This window comes from Stigmatopora argus, chromosome 6, assembly GCF_051989625.1.
Source record: "Stigmatopora argus isolate UIUO_Sarg chromosome 6, RoL_Sarg_1.0, whole genome shotgun sequence".
NCBI lineage: Eukaryota > Metazoa > Chordata > Actinopteri > Syngnathiformes > Syngnathidae > Stigmatopora > Stigmatopora argus.
Window position 1 is genome coordinate 17,066,090 of NC_135392.1, and position 19,409 is coordinate 17,085,498.

Consider the following 19,409-nt stretch of genomic DNA (forward strand, 5'->3'; position numbering starts at 1 on the left):
AAGACCGAACAGCCATTCGGCCGAATGAACGTTCGGTGGAACGTCCATTCGACGACCTGTCCGTCTGTCAAACTTCCGTCGGCGAAACGTCTTTAGGCGAATCATCCGGTCACGGGGGGTACTCGGATGATTCGCCTAAAGACGTTTCGCCGACGGACGTTTGACAGACGGACAGGTCGCCGAATGGACGCTCCGCCGAACGTTCATTCGGCCGAACGGAGCGCGTGAATCCCGTTTCGGCGAAACCTCCGTTCGGCCGAATGAACGTTCGACGGAACGTCCATTCGGCGACCTGTCCGTCTGTCAAACGTCCGTCGGCGAAACGTCTTTAGGCGAATCATCCGGTCACGGGGGGAAAGGCAGACTACACCCTAGACTGATCGGCAGTCAGTCTTAGGGCAGAGAGAGACAGACAACCACTCACACTCCCACTGAGTGGGCATCAAACCCAGACTGCCCGCACCAAAGTCAGGCGGAAGAACCACTGCACCATCGGGTGGCTGTATAGAATGATGAAAACATTTATTAAATGCTATCATTATTCTTTAATTATGTGCCAAAGTAGATAATTTAAGTTGATTAGCTGCAGAAGGCAAAACACAAATAAAACAAAACATGCTTTTTCTGGATGGCTTGAAACCAGGGGTGTGGTAAGATATCGATATGGTAATATATCAAGATACTTTGTCTCTAAATAGGTTATGGATATGGCCCCGTCAAGAAGATCCATATTCATTAATCTTCCATACCGCTTATCCTCAAAAAGTTGGCGGGGGTGCTGGAGCCTATCCCAGCCAACCACAGGCAGCAGGCAGGAGTCACCCTGAATTAGTTGCCAGCAAATCGCCGGGCACAATGAAACAAACCCAGATTGCTCACACCAAAGTCAGAAGCACTGCACCATCATAGACCTGGGCCATAAAATGATACCAGTAATTATGTCAATTAATTTTTGCCAACAATAATAATAAACATTCAATAAAAGGCAATAAATATAAACTGCAATTACATCACCCGAACACCGCAAAGTAGGGGGCAATTTTTGTCAAACAAAAGTTGTTATATGGCGTACACAATTTGAAATGATCAAAAAATGTATAAAACAAAGGGAAAATGTATAAGTTGACAGGTATGTGTTGCTGTAATTATTTACAGAAATGTTGCATTGAAGTTTTGTCAGCACAATATCTTTTGACAGATTTGAAGCATGCGAGGAAAGACAGGGAAATCACTGTTCAACTGCATTCAAAGTGATAAAATGACGTTAAAAAAAATAAAACACTCTCTCAGCAGTCAGCTGGGCAAAAACCAGCTACCTAATGCTGAACATCATAAGAAAAGAAAGTTAATGAATAAATGATCTAAATAAAATGGTGACTCTTGTTCTGTGCATGAAGGAATTGGGAAAAGACTCAATGACAATAAATACAAGTAAATATAGTGTGGCAACAGAAGGAGAAATGCAAACTATCCACTGGCATATTAAATAGTTTGAAATGGACTTTCTGTCAGAGACAGCTTTAGCAAGATTATAAACTATTTCATCAACCTCCTCAAAGGATATCAGCTGCACTCATTTTTTGTATCTCACGTCCGAGTCGTCCTTCGCAGCTTTCATTGTGTCATGACCCAAGCGTGGCTTGTTGAAGCTTTCAAATGTGTCATCTTACCTATACTGATTTAAATGAAGGCAATGTATGTCAAAAGACTGGCTTTGATTCCTTAAGGGAACGTGAATAGGATGTAAACATCTTCACAGAGGATAAAGTAAGCCGCGGGGCATATTAGGCCAGGGAAACAGCTTAAAACTGGAGAGTCGTCAGCGAGGAGGAATTCAAGAGTGGGGCGTAGAATATGTGATCGCTTTATGAAGGAACAAAAAGAGCCACTCTGGTGCCGTATCCATGGCAACCATCAGAAGACCAACTCAAGTCCTTGTTGAGGTCTTTGGTTTCCCCAGAGGAAATAATTAAGGGTGGTAGACGTGAGAAAAGGCTAGAGGAAAATCCAGCCAGGGGACGAGAGTAGTCATGCAGACAATTCTACTCTGTCAGCCGCAACTTTAGAAAATACTTCTCACCGCAAACATCAATGGCACTTGAGGCCCCAAATAGAACACTTCCCATTTGAAAGAACTCTCTGGAGTTTCTCTCTAGGACTGAAAGCATCCAGCGGCTGGGACGCTAATGAGCTGAGATCATTACACCAATTATTTCAACTTAAATCAGAATTTTGCCAAGACCGCGCAGTGCCAGCACCCAATTCTATCCTAATTGTCAGCTTTTGAAGAGAAGATTTAAAACGGAGACCAGAAGAGGTATGTCTGCCTTTTGGGAGCGGCTGCAACTATTGAGAAAAAGGAGAAGTCATTGTAGGTGACAATTACATGGTGGAGATTCAGAATTGCACTAATCATATCATGTAATAATGCTGTTTATATTCTTCAGCTGCAACTAAAATTCCCAAATTGTGAGCCAAGCCTGTTTAAAGTTAAGATTAGGACAAGACCTACTGTGAGGAAGCAACTGCACTTTATTCCAAAGAAATGTCTAATCAAGGTAGGGGTTTGGGTGTGCATTGATGCGTCTGGATGAGTAATACTTTAGTCTCCCCACCGGCATCCTGAAAAAATAATGTTTTTAATGAGAAAATGTGCAGTAAATATTTTTTAAGAAACAGAACCAAGGACAGCGTGTTGGCCTCACAGTCACAGGGTCTTGGATTCGAATCCAGTTCGGTCCACCTGTGTCGTGTTTGCATGTTCTCCCCGGGCCTGCGTAGGTTTTTCTCCAGGTACTCCGTTTTCCTCTCACATTGCAAAAACATGCATGGTATGCTGATTGGACACTCTAAATTGCCCCTAGGTTGAGTGTGAGTTTGAATGGTTACCCGTCTCCTCGTGCACTGCGATTGGCTGGCCACAGATTCAGGGTGTAACCCGCCTCTGGCCCGAAGTCAACTGGGATAGGCTCCAGAACCCCCCGTGACCCTAGTGAGGATAAAGCGGTTCCAAAAATTAATGAAAAAAAAAAAAAAAAAGAACCTTTTGTCACATTTTCAATGCACATTTTGCTGATTACCCCAATGTGCACACTTCTTTCTGTGATTCTCAATGCAGCTGCAAAAGAGCACCACTGTATTTGGGGTTAACATTCATTCATCTTCCATACCGCACATCCCCGTAAGGGTTTTGGGGGCGGCTGGTAACTATCCCAGCTGATTTCAGGGGAAACACAGACTACGCTCTAGACCGGTCACCCGTCAGCCGTCGGGCACGCAGAGAGACAGACGATCATTCACAATCATACCGCCACCAGCGGGAACTGAGCCCACACTGAAGTTGGGCTCGGGAACCTTTTTGACCAAGAGAGCTAAAAACAATTCCTATATTCAAATATTTTTCCTTGAGAGGGGTGGCCCAGCGGCTGAGAGGTTAGTGCGTCGGTTGACAGCTCCACCCCTCTCTTTACCCGAGTCTCCAAGACATGTGGGTGCAAGCCCGATGACTCAACCACAAATTCAATCATTGAACATTGGCCTATACTATACTTGAACATTGTGTTCATTACCGTGGGAGACCTGGGTTCAAATCCAGGTCGGTCCACCTGTGTGGAGTTGCTATGTTCTCCCCGGCCCTGTGTGGGTTTTCTCCAGTTACTCCGGTTTAATCCCACATTCCAAAGACATGCTGATTTGACACTAAATTGCCCCTAGGTATGAGTGTGAGCGTGAATGGTTGTTTGTCTCCTTTTGCCCTCCGATTGGCTGGCCACCAATTCGAAGTGTCCGACGCCTCTGGCCCGAAGTCAGCTGGGATAGGCTCCAACACCCCCCGCGAGTAAAGATAAAGCGGTTGAGAAAATGAGATGAAATGAGATTCCTTGAGAGCCATACTCAGAATTTAAAAGTCAATATACTATACATGAAAATGTGTGAATTTTTTTTGTCATTTCACCACTGTAAAAATAAAGTATCTGAATTATTTTGTCAACATTGTTACCCTCTTGCTAATCTATGAGTATCAATGAGTATGCGTGAAGAAGAGTCTAATGGAAAAAAAAAAGATTAAAAAGGTTCGTAGTGTCGTCGCCACAGTGCCAACGTGACGCTCCTATTGGTGTGTTGGGGACTCTCGCACCAGTGGTTTTCATATTTGGGTCCATTTTGGGGCTATTTACGTGAGCATGTGCTTACCAATTTAAGCCATTTTTAATTACTGTTATTATTAAATATTCAGCAGGATGAACTGTTGGACTGTCCAATAAAATTTTACATGTTGATCTAATGCAATCTTTCTACATTTGAGTTCTGGTTGGTCTGGTCTGGGTTCGATTCGATTTTGATGGTGGTGTGATTGTGAGTGTGAGCGTGTGTCTGTTTCATTGCAACCTGTGATTGGCTGGCAACCAATTCAGGGTGTCCGCCGCCTCTGGCCCAAAGTCAGCTAGGATAGGCTGCAGCACCCCCCGCGACCCTAATTAGGATTAAGCGGTTCAGAAAATGAGATGAGATGAGAGGTATTTAGGCTAATTGGGACCTGATGAGTGTAAAAACAAAGAATTATCTTTTTACATTATGTAGTTTCTGATAAAAAAAATTATGTCCACATCATAAGTGGACACCAGGCCCTTGTAGTCCAAAAGTTAACATTGTAGTCTGGTAACAACCAAAAATGTGATTTCCACACATGTGGACGCCAGGTCCTAGGAGGTTAAAGTCTTTGGAAAATAAAGTATTTCTGGTAGACTCACAGGTGGGAAAACGCACTGCATGAGTTGGAAGACTGCATAGCATGTGCAGGATTAGATATCAAGAATGGTTCCAACAGATATTATTGCCTGCTGTGCACAGCCTCGAATATGTTTGGATAAGATTTCATGGACAGAAGGTGGGAAAATATCTCAAACAACTTCACTATACAGTATGTAGTGTTCAACTGTTGAAGAGATATACAGCGATAAAGCACGGGTAAGTGAACAGCGAGACCTGGCATTGCTTAGAAATCAAAAAAGGTTTTGGAACAAAGTGTTTTGGCTTTATGGGACGAGGTTTGACCTTTACAAAAGTGATGAATAGACCAAAACATGGAGAAAGCAAGTATACATAAATGTATTGCCTCCATCTAGCGGCTAAATCTAAGCACTGTCTGACTTTTCATCACTAATTTATGGCAAAGTGCTTTATACATATTTACTATTTATTCATTCATTCATTCATTCATTTTCTGAACCGCTTTATCCTCAATATGGTCGCGGGGGCTGCTGGAGCCCAACTTGGAAACATATAGTATATAGATCAGGGCTTGGCAAACTATTCCACAAAGGGCCACAGTGGGTGTGGGTTTTCACTCCAACCCACAAAGAGGCCACCTTTTCACCAATCTGGTGTCCTGCAAGTGCAACCAGTGGTTTGCAGTCAGGTGCTTCTTGTTTTCTGCAGCAATCTCATTGGTTAAACTTAAACCACCCTTGATATATACTAGATCTAGCTGCATAATGCACCGTGGGGCCAATTGGACTGCCGTTATCCTTTGTTGGCCATTCTTTTGTCAGTGCCAGTCGAAGAACAGCATGCACTTTGAACAATGAATTGCTCACATTCAATCTTTTTGAAAGGGCTGGGTTTTTCATAAGTATCAGATATCCAGTAAATTAGGTGCACATTTAAGTCACTATTTTTCCCTAACATTCACCCTGAAGCATGGTGATGTCAATGCAGTTCATTATAATCAAAGTGTGTATCCTCAGTAATTTAATAAAATTAATCTATTAAAGTGTTAGTAGACCGTCAAATGATCTTTATCCGTAAAGAACACGCTAATATAAGTTATTTTGGGTTGCTGCAAAAAGCCCGTCAGGGAAGTCTTCTGTCTTAAGATGGCTGCTGGTTGTTTACACCATCGACTCCAACGTTTCGGATCTAGTGCTCATATTTGAGATACCAGCTGTCTTTGTATTTTGTTGACTCTTCCGGTCTTTTTCCGGTTTCACACACTGCGAGCTTGACACCAAGAGAAAGTCGACTCGTCAAACATGGCCGGCCAGGAGGATCCAGTGCAGAGAGAAATTCACCAAGACTGGGCTAACCGGGAATATATCGAAGTAATAACAAGCAGCATCAAGAAAATTACTGACTTCCTTAACTCTTTTGGTAAGCGTTCTCTTCACCACGGGCTTTGGTAGGGGTTCTCCTCTCTAGCCACTCCCAGATAGCATCTAGCTTGCGGGTTTACATTTTGGTCATTCTTTTGGACATGTCGAATCAATGTACACCTTTATTTCATAATAATGTAGTCTAATTGTCGACTAATAGTCCCAGTAGACGATTTACCTACACGTTAAAATGTTCCCAACAATTGCACTTGAGCAGCGACCAGCCAGCCGTACAAAATGTAGTACTATTTTGTATCCACTGATGATTTAACGTCCTCATCTGGTCTCTTCTCCAGACATGTCATGTCGATCTCGTTTGGCGACCCTGAATGAGAAGCTGACAGCGTTGGAGCGGAGAATCGAATACATCGAAGCAAGAGTAAGTACCCAGTTGTATTCATACTACGCAGAACATTAAACGGAAGTACAATTACAAGAATAAGGTCGTTTGAATGCCCACACCAACGTCTATTCAGTACACCAGTGTTTCCCAACCTTTTTTTAGTTCCAGCTTACTTTGCATTAAAAAAATCTCAAGGGACACCACCATCTGAAAATCTTCATTTAAAACTATGCCGTCTATATTAACAATAGTCATTCTCATCAAAGTTTTATCAGTTGGATTCACATAAACCTACAAAATTATTCCAAAATCAAATTTTTCACACTGACCTAATGTCACCGAAAGTTGATGTCTGCGGACCCTGAACAACTTCCGGTTCGAGTAATGCAAAAATAAGTAATGTCATGTTTTTAATCGCATCATTTTATGACTTTTCTCCAAATATTACTGACTATTATTGTCCTTCATGCAATTATGTTTCAATGGCCAGAAAATCTTCCAATGTGAAGCTACTAAAAGTATAAGCCATGAATTTTTTTTTTGCCAATCGCAAACTAAACACCGTCATTCAAATTGCTGGGTTCAAATGTACACACTAATTTTATGAAATGCTTCTGGTGAATACAGTGTGACACTGACCCACCAAAACACTAATTTAAGATATAGGATCATTGTGAAAAAACCTGCATGTGAAAAAGTGTAAGATGCTTGATCAAATATGTTAATCATGTATGTCTTATCTTTACAGGTTACAAAAGGAGAGACTTTGACTTAAATAATCACCATAACAATTGCAGCATCCTCCTGATGTCCTCCCAGTGACCCAACAATTTTATTCCTTTGTTTTTGAGTTTGCGTGATGGATTCCACCTTCTTCTTTTTTGATTCTCATTTTTAAATTGTATCACTAATTTTGCTTGTTTCATAACATGCCACCACAGTGGTTGCATTTTACAGAAAATGGTTCTCCAAGTGTGTTGCTTGGGTATTTTTAAGAAACATTATATAACAATCAACAAATTTGCTTTTAATATGTGGACTTTGGTTCTTGTGTGGTAGCAGGCAATTTCATCTGACCAGTTTTGTTTTACATGATGTAAATAACAGCACGGAATTGATGACTGGGGACCATCCTCTTGTGCCAAGTTGAACAAGTCTTTTTGTGTAGCCTTTGATAAGGACCATGTGTACAGTGCACTCTTTGCTCGTGATGTGTCAAGATTAAAATGATGTAATAAAATGTAAGAAAAAAGCATTGAAAATGAACCCAACATCGAATTCCATTTTGGCCTTGTCATTATTTTACATGATATATACATATTTATACATATATATATATATATATATATATATATATATATATATATATATATATATATACATATTTATATATATATATATATATATATACACATATTTATGTGTATGTATATATATATATATATATATATATATATATATATATATATATATATATATATATATATATATATATATATATATATATATAGGTCATATTTGACGATGAAACAACCAAATGCCAACCATAGCATGAGTACGTATATAACTACTAAGAAATGAATAAATTATCAATTGTGCGTTGGAATATGGCTTTTTTGCTGCCCACTACCTCTTGTAGACAAAATCGGGGAGAAAATAAACATTCGAATTACGCATAGTATTATGGACAAAACCCCAATGCATCTTGGGAAGAAGAAGCTTTCGTCGTTCTTAGACCAGAGCCGTCCTTGACCGGCGTTTGTCGTCATTTTCGTAAATATCGTTTTCAAGACCTTACACGACGTCGTTAAGATAACGAAAGTACATTGGTGAGTTGGTTTACATTCAATCTGGCACGGTAGGCCTATAAATTGCTGGGGTTAAATGCGTTATAATTCGTAAAAATATCGGAGAAATGATGGACTTGAAAATAAAATGAGTACTGAACTACAGTGGATGGTACCGAATTCAATTAATCTATTTTGGGTGGTTCATCCGCAGTGATTTCAATTTCTACGTTCTGCCTATGAATGCGAGTATTGCTCTTTTTAAGACAGCATTCAAATAAGGTTTTAATTTTTTGCTTGTCTGCTAGAAGTCGTGTGGAAGCAGTCGGCCCAAATGGGAGCGGATAAAAGGTGAGTTCAATTTACATAACAATTTTAAATAAAAAAATAATGTAATCTAAAAGATTGAAGGCTAAAAGAAAAAATAAAACTAACCGGAAATGGGACAAGGGTACCCCTGAAATGGGGTCGACGGAGGTTGGCAGCTCTGTTATTGTCATTCCTGTTGATCTGACCATTTCCTGGCTCTTTGTCAAGATTACCATAGCGTTTGTAATTGTCTTCACACAAGTATTATATGTGGACACAAGTTCGATCCACTTGAATGCATTTGCAGCACCAAATAAATTGTAAAATGGTAGCTGATACAGATTATCAGTAACTTCTGTGTCCTTTCAAAGAGCCATTCAAATCTTAATTGGTGCTTTTTTGTTGTTGTCATTCTTTTTATGTTGAGAATCTAGTGAAGACAGTTTGTGAGTCACACGTCTATTTTCCTGACTCCGCATCCCTTGGGGCACTGTTGCATTAAAGTAGATCAATCAGGGGCTAGTATATTACATGGTTGACCTAATAGAGCAATTAGACCCAGGTATCTTTGGTGTAAACTTGAAAATCTTTATTAATTATTTGTAATTTGTGGCGATGTAGAATTGTTAGAGTGGGTACAAATTATGATAGGGAATCTCCCCTTTATACTGATCTCCATAAATTAGGGATTCCCGGTGTGGAGGTTTAATAAGATGGTAAGGAAGTTAGCTATTGCTATACTTTTGGACATAGTCGGAACTGGATGCATCAAATATTCTGATTGGAATATGCTATGATCATCATCTCATCATAATTAATAAATGTCTTTTCGATGCATTCTTGAATAGAATCAGTCGGACCGAACGGAGTGGCAGGTATGGTTCTGAGGCGTCCCGCGATTCTGATTGGCGTGACAGACGAGAAAGGGATCAAGAGCGTGATCGCCGCTGGTCAGATGAGAGACGCAGCGATAGAAATGGAGAGCGAGAGCGCGACAGAGATCGAGATTATCGAGGATCTCGAGACAGTCCAGAGGTAAATATACCTACGTCAATTGTCAAATACAATACAGGCTCCAAGGGTCATTGTTTGGGCCCCCAAAATTTTCTGTGGGTGTGGAAAGTATTCAGAACCCTTTAAATCCTTCCCTCTTTGGCATTGCAGCTATTTGCCTACACCTAACAAGTTCATCTTATTTCTCATTAAAGTACACTCAACACCCCAACTTGACAACAAAAAACTGAAATGTAAAAATATTTGCAAATTTGAAATGTCATATGGTCACAAGTCTTCAGACCTCTTCCATCAACCTTCATATTCAAGTAGCATGCTCTCCATTTCTTTTGATCTTCCTTGAGATAGTTCTGTTCTTTTTTAAGACTGTGTATTTTATTAAACAGATTGAACTTGATTAGGAAAGGCAAAGACGCCTGCCTATATAAGACCTTATAGCATAGTGTACGTCAGAGCAAATAAGAATCATGACGTTTAAGGAACTGCCCTAGGGAATGGGAGAAAGAATTGTGGCAAGCCATTAACAAAGTTAAGTTAAGTTTTAGTCTGCAAAACGTTGATGCACCCTGTCACGGTATAAAGAGTGCGTAGTGGATCGTACCTTCCCGTTTGTGCGCCATTTAATGTACCCCTGCCGTTTAATATACCCGGGTATATTAAATGGGGGGTATATTAAACGGCAAAATACAGTACTCCTTAAATGGGGTCGACGGAGATTGGCAGCTCCGCATTGATGTGGCCAAGGTTACTAAAGAATTTCTGCAGCATTCAAGGTTTCTAAAGCATAGTGGCTGCCACAATCCGTGAATGGAAGAGGCTTGGGAATTCTTCCCAGACCGGGCTATCCAGCCTAACTGAGCAACTTTAGGAAAGTATTAAGGTAAAGAAGTACCTCAAAATCTATGTGGCTGTGTACCAGAGGAGGTGGGCGAATGTTCCACAAAGTCAACTATCTCTGCACCCACTCAGGGCATTATAGTTGATGGAAACTTCTGATCAGTACAAGACACATAAAACACAGCATACAGATTGCCAAAAAACACACACTTAAAAGTCCCAGACTATGAGAAATTAGATTTTTTGGTCTAATGAGACCATAGATATAACTTTTTGCTATTAATTCCAAGTGATATGTTTGGAGATAACTAGGCACTGCCCATCACCTTCCCAATACAATCCCCAGCAGGAAAGACACAGCAGGTGTAAGCAATGGGTAATCACATGGACAAGACACACAAGGGAAAATTTCCAAACAACAAAACATGACATTAACGGGAGACGTCTGCGTGCAGAGGCTGCATTATGCACAATAACAAAGTACGTCAGCAGGATGGGCTGCACGCGTTATATTTTTTCCTGCTTTTGTGGGGGCGTTTGAGTTGGGGATTTTCGTTCGAAATCAGAAGCAAAACAATCAACATTTCCGTTCCAACTCTGATTTGTTTGAACTCTGGGACACTTGAAAACTGAAGTTCCACTGTATTATGATTACTGTAACACGTTTGTTTCCTCTACCCTGTTTCTTGCTTTATGCGTTCTATGATATAGATTATGTATTGACTTTGATTTGACAAAATTATGTGGTTTGCTAGAACTTCCTTTTTGTTTTTAGGGCTAAACAAAAAAAGCGAAATAAAAAAGTAGACTTGAGGGAGTGGTGGCCCGCCACTCCTAAATTAATGTTGCAGTAATACTAGTTTGGTTAGCCTGACCTGTGCATGTAAAGTATTACCAACTCACTTCTGGTTGAAAAATGTGACTTGTGCCCAATATTCCCTCTAATTTTTGTCTGGGAATACAGACAACCTCCCCGAGCACACTGAGGACCAGTGTGAGCAACATCAAGTGCTCGCTATGGCGACACACCAGTATCACACCTGCCATAGGCAGGTGCATGTCTACTACCCATAAATGATCTTTTAGTAATAAAATATAATGATTAATATCTATGAATAAAACATCTTAATAAATGTCACTAGAACATGCACAAATCTGCCTTAAATTTTACCTTATTTTTCACGTCTGCCCTTCTCACTTCTCCTTCCCTCTTTTCTGCTGTATGTGTCACTTGAGATAGTAAAGCTTTCATTTATATGCAATAATTTTCCTTCGGAAAACTCGCTTATAACTTTAGCTTCGCTGCATGTTTTGCAGAGGAGACCTTTCTCACCCAATTTCACCACTTGTTCTTCTATTTGCACATACTCCGAAAGCCATTCCATCTTAAAAGAACCGCATTTTTTTAACTTTGGCTTATTGAGTGCCTCTGCCACAGGCCGGTCGTTTTGCCATGATAAACGATTGGCAGCAGCTCCAAAGAACCGTTAGCTATATGCTAACCTGCAAAACACAGACATAACGCACAACTAACACTGCCGATCAATGTCGTTAACATTTACTCAATTTGTGGAAGTAAACACATGTGACGTAAACCACATCATATCATTGGCTGGACACTGTGTTAGTCAGTTTTATCCATAATTACCATTTGTTGTCGTTTGTCAGCGGCAGACTGTCACACTCTGAGATGCGTTGCAAAATGGCAAAGAAAAAATTGTAATGTTTATTTTTTTACAATTCAATTTGGATTTTATTTTGTGCGCTGCAAATGTTTGCTGTGCGTGGAGAACACGAGAGTAGTGCGCAGCTTAGAGGGTACATTGGTTGTGCCCATTTGGCGCATCAGCAGTTGGTAAAGTAAGGTCTTGTGTGTGTTCTAGATGCTATTTTTGCTAATACAAATGGCATTGTCTCAAATCGTGATTTTGTGTTTAAAAATGATACAACTTTCAGCATGAGTTGGTATCTAGTATATTGTCGGATTCTCATTCGTACTTCTTATTAGCACTCTATGTCTTAATTTTCAACCAAGTGAGAATCTTTGTATTTTTTTAGCATGACGGTCTTCTGTGTCTGATTTCTTGAAACTAAGGAATTTTACATTTATTGAAGGCGTGTGGTAGGTGAAATACATTTACACGCATTTCTTGTCTGTATATGGGATCCAAATTCTTCATTGATGGGAGAAATACCAAATTAATGGTCTTTTTTTTTCCAAGCCAAGAGATCCAAGAGATTCAAGAGATCCAAGAGATTCAGGAGATCCACGAGATCCACGAGATCCACGGAATCCAAGAGATCCAAGAGATTCAGGAGATCCACGAGATTCAAGAGATTCAAGAGATTCAAGAGATTCAAGAGATTCAAGAGATTCAAGAGATCCAAGAGATCCAAGAGATCCAAGAGATTCAAGAGATCCAAGAGATTCAAGAGATCCAAGAGATTCAAGAGATCCAAGAGAGCCACGAGAGCGTAAGCGGCGAAATAGTGACAGATCAGAAGATGGCTATCACTCTGATGGAGACTATTCAGATCATGATTACAGAAGAGAATCTGGGGATGAGAAGAGAAGCAAGACCATCATGCTTTGGGGTCTTCCCTCCCACGTCACTGAGGAAGATGTATGTTCCTTGTGCTTGCATGCAGATAATCATATGCGTGTGGCGGCCTAACTTTTTGTCTTTCCTTCAGATTTGTTTCGCCATCGATCAACTGGAGGGTCCCCAGCCGGCCGATGTCAGATTGATGAAAAAGAAAACAGGTGAGAATGGGATACGTGATGGACCTTAAATGGTCTTTGACCATAGTGAAAAATGTGCTTTCATTCAAACCTGTGTATCCCTAGCAGCATGATTGATCATATTAATTTGGGGTAAAAAGGTTGAAAACAAATTTTAAAAAATTCAAGTGTCATCAAGACTTGCCCTCTTTAGGTAAGTAAAAATAGAAATAGGCACTTTAGTTAGCGTGGCGTGAAAAATGGTATCAATCATATTGGCCAGTGTTTTCCTTTCTCTTCTTTGTTTTACTTTGGTAAAACTTTTAAGGAGTGGCCTGTTGTTTACCAATCAAGGCCTGGGTCGTGAAGCAGTTTGTGGAACAGTTTTAATTCTATGCCCATGGACTCTTAACTAACACGCCTCCCGTCTATATTTGAATGCTGTCTCTAGGTATAAGCCGTGGTTTCGCCTTCGTGGACTTTTATCACTTGCAAGATGCTACCCGATGGATGGAGACCAATCAGGTTGCTTCACAATCGCCAAGTCTAGTTTTAATCTTGGAGCTCTAGGGAAAATGATCCCAAAGGCAGCAAACTGGTGAAAGCCAAACAGATTTTAGTTTCTAATGTGATGGGTTCTTTCATGGATGAATACCTTATTTTTGTCTGGTGTTTTAACACCAGTAAGGTCCTACAAATTTCTTTGGACTTAACAGGGCATCTTTATTATGTGTATCTGGTAGAGTAAATAAATTTATTGTGCTGGCATTGTGGAGATGTTGATAGCTCCAGGCCTTTATTTTTTATATTATTGGGTGAAAATAAATTCCTTAAAATAACCCAATTATATTAGTCATTTTTACCACCATTTTTGTGGAGAGCTCATCCTCCCCTTCAGAAAGCAGTCATGATTTGTCTTTTAGGGTCACAAAATACACTTTGATCCAGCTCACCCTGAGCACCCGGGTCCCAAACACTTAAAGATTTCTCTACACTTCACATACATCACGTCTGTCTTTAACACAAAGGATTCGTGCCTGGGGTCCCTCACCCCCTTCCTCTCCCTTTCCAAAATGGTTGCTCATATGAGTTGAGATAAACATTGGCCACTAATTCTCGGTTAACATTTGTTTTCCTCTTTCAGAAATGCCTTGCCATCCAAGGGAAAAATGTGGACATGCACTACAGTCATCCAAGACACAACTTTAGCGATTGGCTCTGCAATACTGTAAGTTGAAGGCCTGTCTTAATTCCACTATGCAAACTGCCACACATGCATGCATGTCAAAGGGTCATATCTTTTTCTGCAGTCCAATTTGTCTCAACTTGGCTTTACATCTGTACATAGAATTATATAAACACACAGTCAATAGGTTAGGTGGTATCCCAGGCGTGTATGGTATGCTGCACCAATAATGACTTGAGATTGTCTCAGGCAACACTTTGCAGGGTATTAGCAGGTGTATAATAAAAATGATGTGAACGGTTACTTGCAGTGTGGCCTGTACAATTTCCGGAGGCGGCTGAAGTGCTTCAGGTGTGGAGCAGCCAAAGTGGGTAAGTAGTTGTGATCAACAGGAGGCCACTGTTTCCCAACACCCAAGCAAGCTGAGGCAACAATGTTTGGGATGCAGCCAAGTGTTTCAAATAGAATGGGCAGGTGTCCTGTCAATGATTGTACGGTTCACGCAGCACCGATGGTAGAGATGCGCATGTACTCCAGACAAAACATTGTTTAATTGGCTGAATTACAAACTTTTTTTTCTTCTCTTTTGGGACTTTTGAAGTAATATACTTGTTGTAATTTTTTTAATTGACTTGCTTATGCACCCAGTCTATCTTTATTTCAACAGAATGTGATATGGACCCTAACGCTGATATCCCTGACACTCAGCCTGGTGGAGACTTCTGTGGTGACAGTAAGAACTTAACATTTTAATGATGAATTCCTCCATTTCATTTGTTTCATAAGGAGTTGTGTTACATGGCCTTTAAAAAAAATAATTTTTAATCTGTTCCTTTTCCGTCACAGCAATCATCCTGAGAAATATTGCTCCCCAGAGCACCGTGGAAGCCATCATGAACATCCTCGCACCATATGCTAATCTTTCTCTAAATAACATTCGCCTCATCAAGGACAAACAGACTGGCCAGAACAGAGGCTTCGCCTTTGTTCAGCTGTCTTCTCCTCTGGTAAATAAAATAAAATACATTTAGATTTTTTTTGTCAATAGAATGTTAATTTTGGTTGTGATATTGCTGTGAACACAGGAGGCTTCTCAGCTACTAACTATCCTACAAGGACTGCAGCCTAATCTGAAATTGGATGGAAAAACAATTGGAGTGGATTATGCTAAGAGTGCGAGAAAGTGTGTAACTGTTCAGATTTTCTTTTTCTTTTTTAATGTCAATGATAGAGGACATTATTTAATGTGCTCCCATTGTTTGATATTAATTCAAGGGACCTTTTACTGCCCGATGGGAATCGTGTCAGTGCCTTTTCTGTTGCTAGTACAGCTATTGCTGCAGCTCAATGGTCTTCAAGCCAGGTAAGAATACCCAATTTTAAAATGTTACTTTTCGTGCCAATTTCTACAAATCTTTGATTCTATTGGTTTTCCAGCCAAAGCCGAACACAGAAGGTGTTTCTGAATACAGCCTCTTACACGAAGGCTACAACCCAATGACACAGGTGAGTAGAATAGAAAAGTTTGCCATTCGCCCCCTAGAATCTTTTTACTTGGTGATTTGTACATCAACTTTAAATGATTAATTTACTTACATCTCTGTGTTATTTTTAGGCATTCTATCAAGTTGCCGGAGCCAGCACCTCACAGGAGAATGGGATTCTTGGAGGTATCAAATGTCAAATTCCTCATCTCATCTCATGTCAATCTTGTGTATGATAGTTTGTTAACTTAATATGCAATATTACAGCGGCACCTGATATGAAGATTGTTCCGACTTCCACTGGAGTTGTACTTTCCCCCACTGTGCAAATTTACCAACCACATATTATTGGCCAGCCTGCTCTTCAAGTAATGTGTTTGTTTGTACCACTTATGGATGAAACGATATTACAAAGTGATGTAATAAATCTAATGGTTGCAGGCCCTGCAGCTGGCACAGCATTTGGAGGCCAAATCGCAGCCCGGAAATTTCCAAGGTGTCGTCGGCATACCTGCTGCCACTGCAGCGTCAGAGTCCGGCCAAACTACAGACACCGGCACTGGTATGAGCGTTGAGTAACTGGAACCATATTAAATGTAATGGTCTAATCTAGATTGTCACTGTTTTGTGATTGGCACAGCTGCTCCAGATACGTCGACTTACCAATATGATGAGTCATCAGGGTATTATTTTGACCCCCAAACTGGCCTGTACTATGACCCAAACACACATGTAAGCAGCATAAGTTGTGAGAACTTATGAATATACGCTGTCATTATCTGGTATTACATCTTTTTTTAAATCTCTCCTCAGTACTTCTACAACTCTCAGACTCAACAGTATCTCTATTGGGATGGTGAAAATCAGTCATATGTCCCCGTTTCAGTTGACACGAACGCTGCACAGACTCCGACGCCAGCAAACACTAAAGAAGGAAAGGAGAAAAAGGAAAAGCCCAAAAGCAAAACTGCTCAGCAGGTATCATGTTTGTTTGATGATACATCTGCACAAATTGTGCCCGTGTTCCTATGTTTGTGGCCTGAATTGATGTTGTCTTTGCAGATTGCTAAAGACATGGAGCGCTGGGCTAAAAGTCTCAATAAACAGAAGGAGAACTTCAAAGGCAGCTTCCAGCCAATCAGTCAAGAGGAAAGAAGGGAGGCTGCTGCTGCTGACGCTGGCTTCACTCTTTTTGAAAGAAAGGTAACCCAAGATAGTTCTTTAACTTCTGTTTTATGTAATTATTTGGTGGTGTTTCTTTAGATGCATATATTCTACATTTTCAGCAAGCTGGAGTTTTAGAAAGAATGATTTCAGATATGAGCAACTTCCCTGAAGAGGAAGCAGCTACAAGCTCTGGTAACTCTTCCAAGGTGAGGGTTTGTCTTATTTTAAAGTTCAATCTATTTGTCTATGGATTAGAGCGTGAAAAGCCATGCATTTGTGCTATTAGTGCGGCTTAGTGGCAGCGTACAGTGGAGACAGTGACCCCGAGGAGGCAGCTGACAACGGAGAAGGCAACCAGGACAAGTTGACGGACTGGAAGAACCTAGCCTGTTTATTGTGTAGGAGGCAGTTTCCCAATAAAGAAGGTTTAATACGACATCAGCAACTCTCTGACCTCCACAAGGTAACAACTTCGACTTTTGTGCACATGATGACAAAATGTCAGCATGTTGCTCACGTCAGGAGTTCATTTTCAGAAAAACCTGGAAGTGTTACGCCGATCCCAAATGAGTGAAGATGAGCTAGAGGAGTTAGAAAGAAGGGAAACAGAGGTATGGCTTCACAGTGTTTATGTCACGGGTAATAAAATTGCTTGATTTATCTTGCATCTATACAAATATCTTCATATTTGTTACTTGTGTGTGTAGTTGAAGTACAGGGACAGAGCAGCTGAGAGGAGGGAAAAATATGGCATCCCTGAACCCCCTGCCTCCAAAAAGAAGAAATTCAGCCAGCCAACTCCAGTCATGTAAGCATATTTTAATACATTTGACATTCTTTAATTGTGTGTTCAGTTACACTGTAACTTCTTCTTGTTACTGTCAATTCTTTGGTGCAGAAACTATGAGCAGCCCACAAAAGATGGCCTTAACAGTGACAATATTGGCAACAAAATGCTGCAAGCTATGGGGTGGAAGGAGGGCAAAGGTCTGGGTCGCAACCAACAAGGCATCACTGCACCTATACAGGTATTTCTTAGAGTTGAATAACAACTCTTTTTAAAAAAAATATTTTTTTATTTTAGTTAATATAAATGTTTTGGCCATTTTGTTTTTTTCTTTCAGGCCCAACTGAGAACGAAAGGAGCCGGTCTCGGTACTTCAGGCAGCAACTACACTCTTTCTGCATCAGACACGTATAAAGATGCAGTCCGCAAAGCAATGTTTGCCCGCTTTACTGAGTTGGAGTGAACAGTGGTACAAAGTTGAGACTAAATTGAAAGCGCCTGAAGTGGCGTAGCACGTTCCACCATGTCTGTTCATTATATTTGGTGCAGTTGTTCAACTATCTTGTAAAAAGAAATGCAGAACACAATGTAAATATAATTTGTAGGTTGTACATATGCACAGATGAAATAACCCTTCTGTTTTACTTTTTGTGTTGCTTTACAATATTCCCTCAGCACATCAGAGATTGTACAGTTTAGTATATAAAGTCTCCTGTTTACAACAAATAAAACACAAAAAAAACACTTGTTTTGATTCTAGCTGATCGGCACATGAATTAAAATCTAATTGTAGGAATGCAAAATGTACTTGAGGCATTTAGGAACGGTGTTTTAAACAGGAACGAATACTCATCCAATTTAAATATGTACACTGTTTAAAATTACTTGTATTATCAACTTGTGCAAATAAGGTCACCTTTTCTGCAGCAGAACTCAATGCTGAACACATGTCGACAAAACATTTATTGGATTGGATAACTTTTATTCATCCCATATGGGGAAATTTCGTTGTCACCGCAGCAAGAGGGTGAGGATGCAGAAGTAGGAAAGGCATTTTAGACATAAATAGATAGGTAATAAGTAAGTTAATAAATAAATACATGAATATATAAATAAGCGTGTTGCTAATATATATATATATATACTATATATATATATATACTATATAATATATATATACTATATATATATATATATATATATACATATACATATACATATACATATACATATACATATACACGTGTGCATACATATATACATACACATAGATGTACATGCATGTATATGGTAGGTCTTAACACTCAGCCATTTGTTTTGTTAAAGAGCCTGACAGCTGATGGGAGGAAGGATCTGCGGAAGCGCTCCTTCCTGCAATGAGGGTGGAGCAGTCTATTGCTGAAAGAGCTTAGGAGGGACTCCACAGACTCATGCAGGGGGTGGGAGGTGCTGTCCATGATGGACATCATCCTGGTCAGCATCTTCCGCTCTCCCACTTCCTCCACAGAGTCCAAAATGTATTCACAACATATGCTACGGAAACCTGGTAAAACAAACTACTACTATCAATATGAACACTTTTAATTAATTGATTTTAAATCATTTGTCTAATTCATCATAA

At 40.1% G+C, this 19,409-nt stretch overlaps 2 protein-coding genes across 2 annotated transcripts; both read left to right on the plus strand.

Annotated features, from left to right (window-relative positions):
- Nucleotides 1–5,963: 5,963 nt before the first annotated feature.
- On the plus strand, nt 5,964–7,773 carry brk1 (BRICK1 subunit of SCAR/WAVE actin nucleating complex). The gene is made up of 3 exons (XM_077603205.1): nt 5,964–6,150; nt 6,449–6,531; nt 7,244–7,773. Exons 1-3 carry the CDS (start codon nt 6,033–6,035, stop codon nt 7,268–7,270), a joined length of 228 nt encoding a protein of 75 aa, XP_077459331.1. The 5' UTR covers nt 5,964–6,032; the 3' UTR covers nt 7,271–7,773.
- A 389-nt stretch (nt 7,774–8,162) lies between these two features.
- rbm5 (RNA binding motif protein 5) lies at nt 8,163–18,532 on the plus strand. The gene is made up of 25 exons (XM_077603077.1): nt 8,163–8,324; nt 8,591–8,633; nt 9,440–9,626; nt 12,665–13,066; nt 13,137–13,206; nt 13,616–13,689; nt 14,309–14,392; nt 14,661–14,721; nt 15,018–15,083; nt 15,197–15,357; nt 15,436–15,533; nt 15,626–15,713; nt 15,788–15,856; nt 15,966–16,020; nt 16,102–16,202; nt 16,276–16,396; nt 16,475–16,566; nt 16,648–16,812; nt 16,897–17,037; nt 17,121–17,207; nt 17,288–17,464; nt 17,538–17,612; nt 17,709–17,809; nt 17,900–18,029; nt 18,126–18,532. Exons 2-25 carry the CDS (start codon nt 8,617–8,619, stop codon nt 18,249–18,251), a joined length of 2,748 nt encoding a protein of 915 aa, XP_077459203.1. The 5' UTR covers nt 8,163–8,324; nt 8,591–8,616; the 3' UTR covers nt 18,252–18,532.
- Nucleotides 18,533–19,409: the final 877 nt, after the last annotated feature.

Bases quoted from the DNA above. Each gene is read 5' to 3' on its own strand.
- brk1 (XM_077603205.1), top strand. From the start codon at position 6,033: ATGGCCGGCCAGGAGGATCCAGTGCAGAGAGAAATTCACCAAGACTGG. The intron at 6,151-6,448 runs GTAAGCGTTCTC...TCTCTTCTCCAG, and splicing joins TGACTTCCTTAACTCTTTTG to ACATGTCATGTCGATCTCGT. The intron at 6,532-7,243 runs GTAAGTACCCAG...TTATCTTTACAG, and splicing joins TCGAATACATCGAAGCAAGA to GTTACAAAAGGAGAGACTTT.
- rbm5 (XM_077603077.1), top strand. The intron at 14,722-15,017 runs GTAAGTAGTTGT...TTATTTCAACAG, and splicing joins GTGTGGAGCAGCCAAAGTGG to AATGTGATATGGACCCTAAC. The intron at 17,465-17,537 runs GTAACAACTTCG...GTTCATTTTCAG, and splicing joins AACTCTCTGACCTCCACAAG to AAAAACCTGGAAGTGTTACG.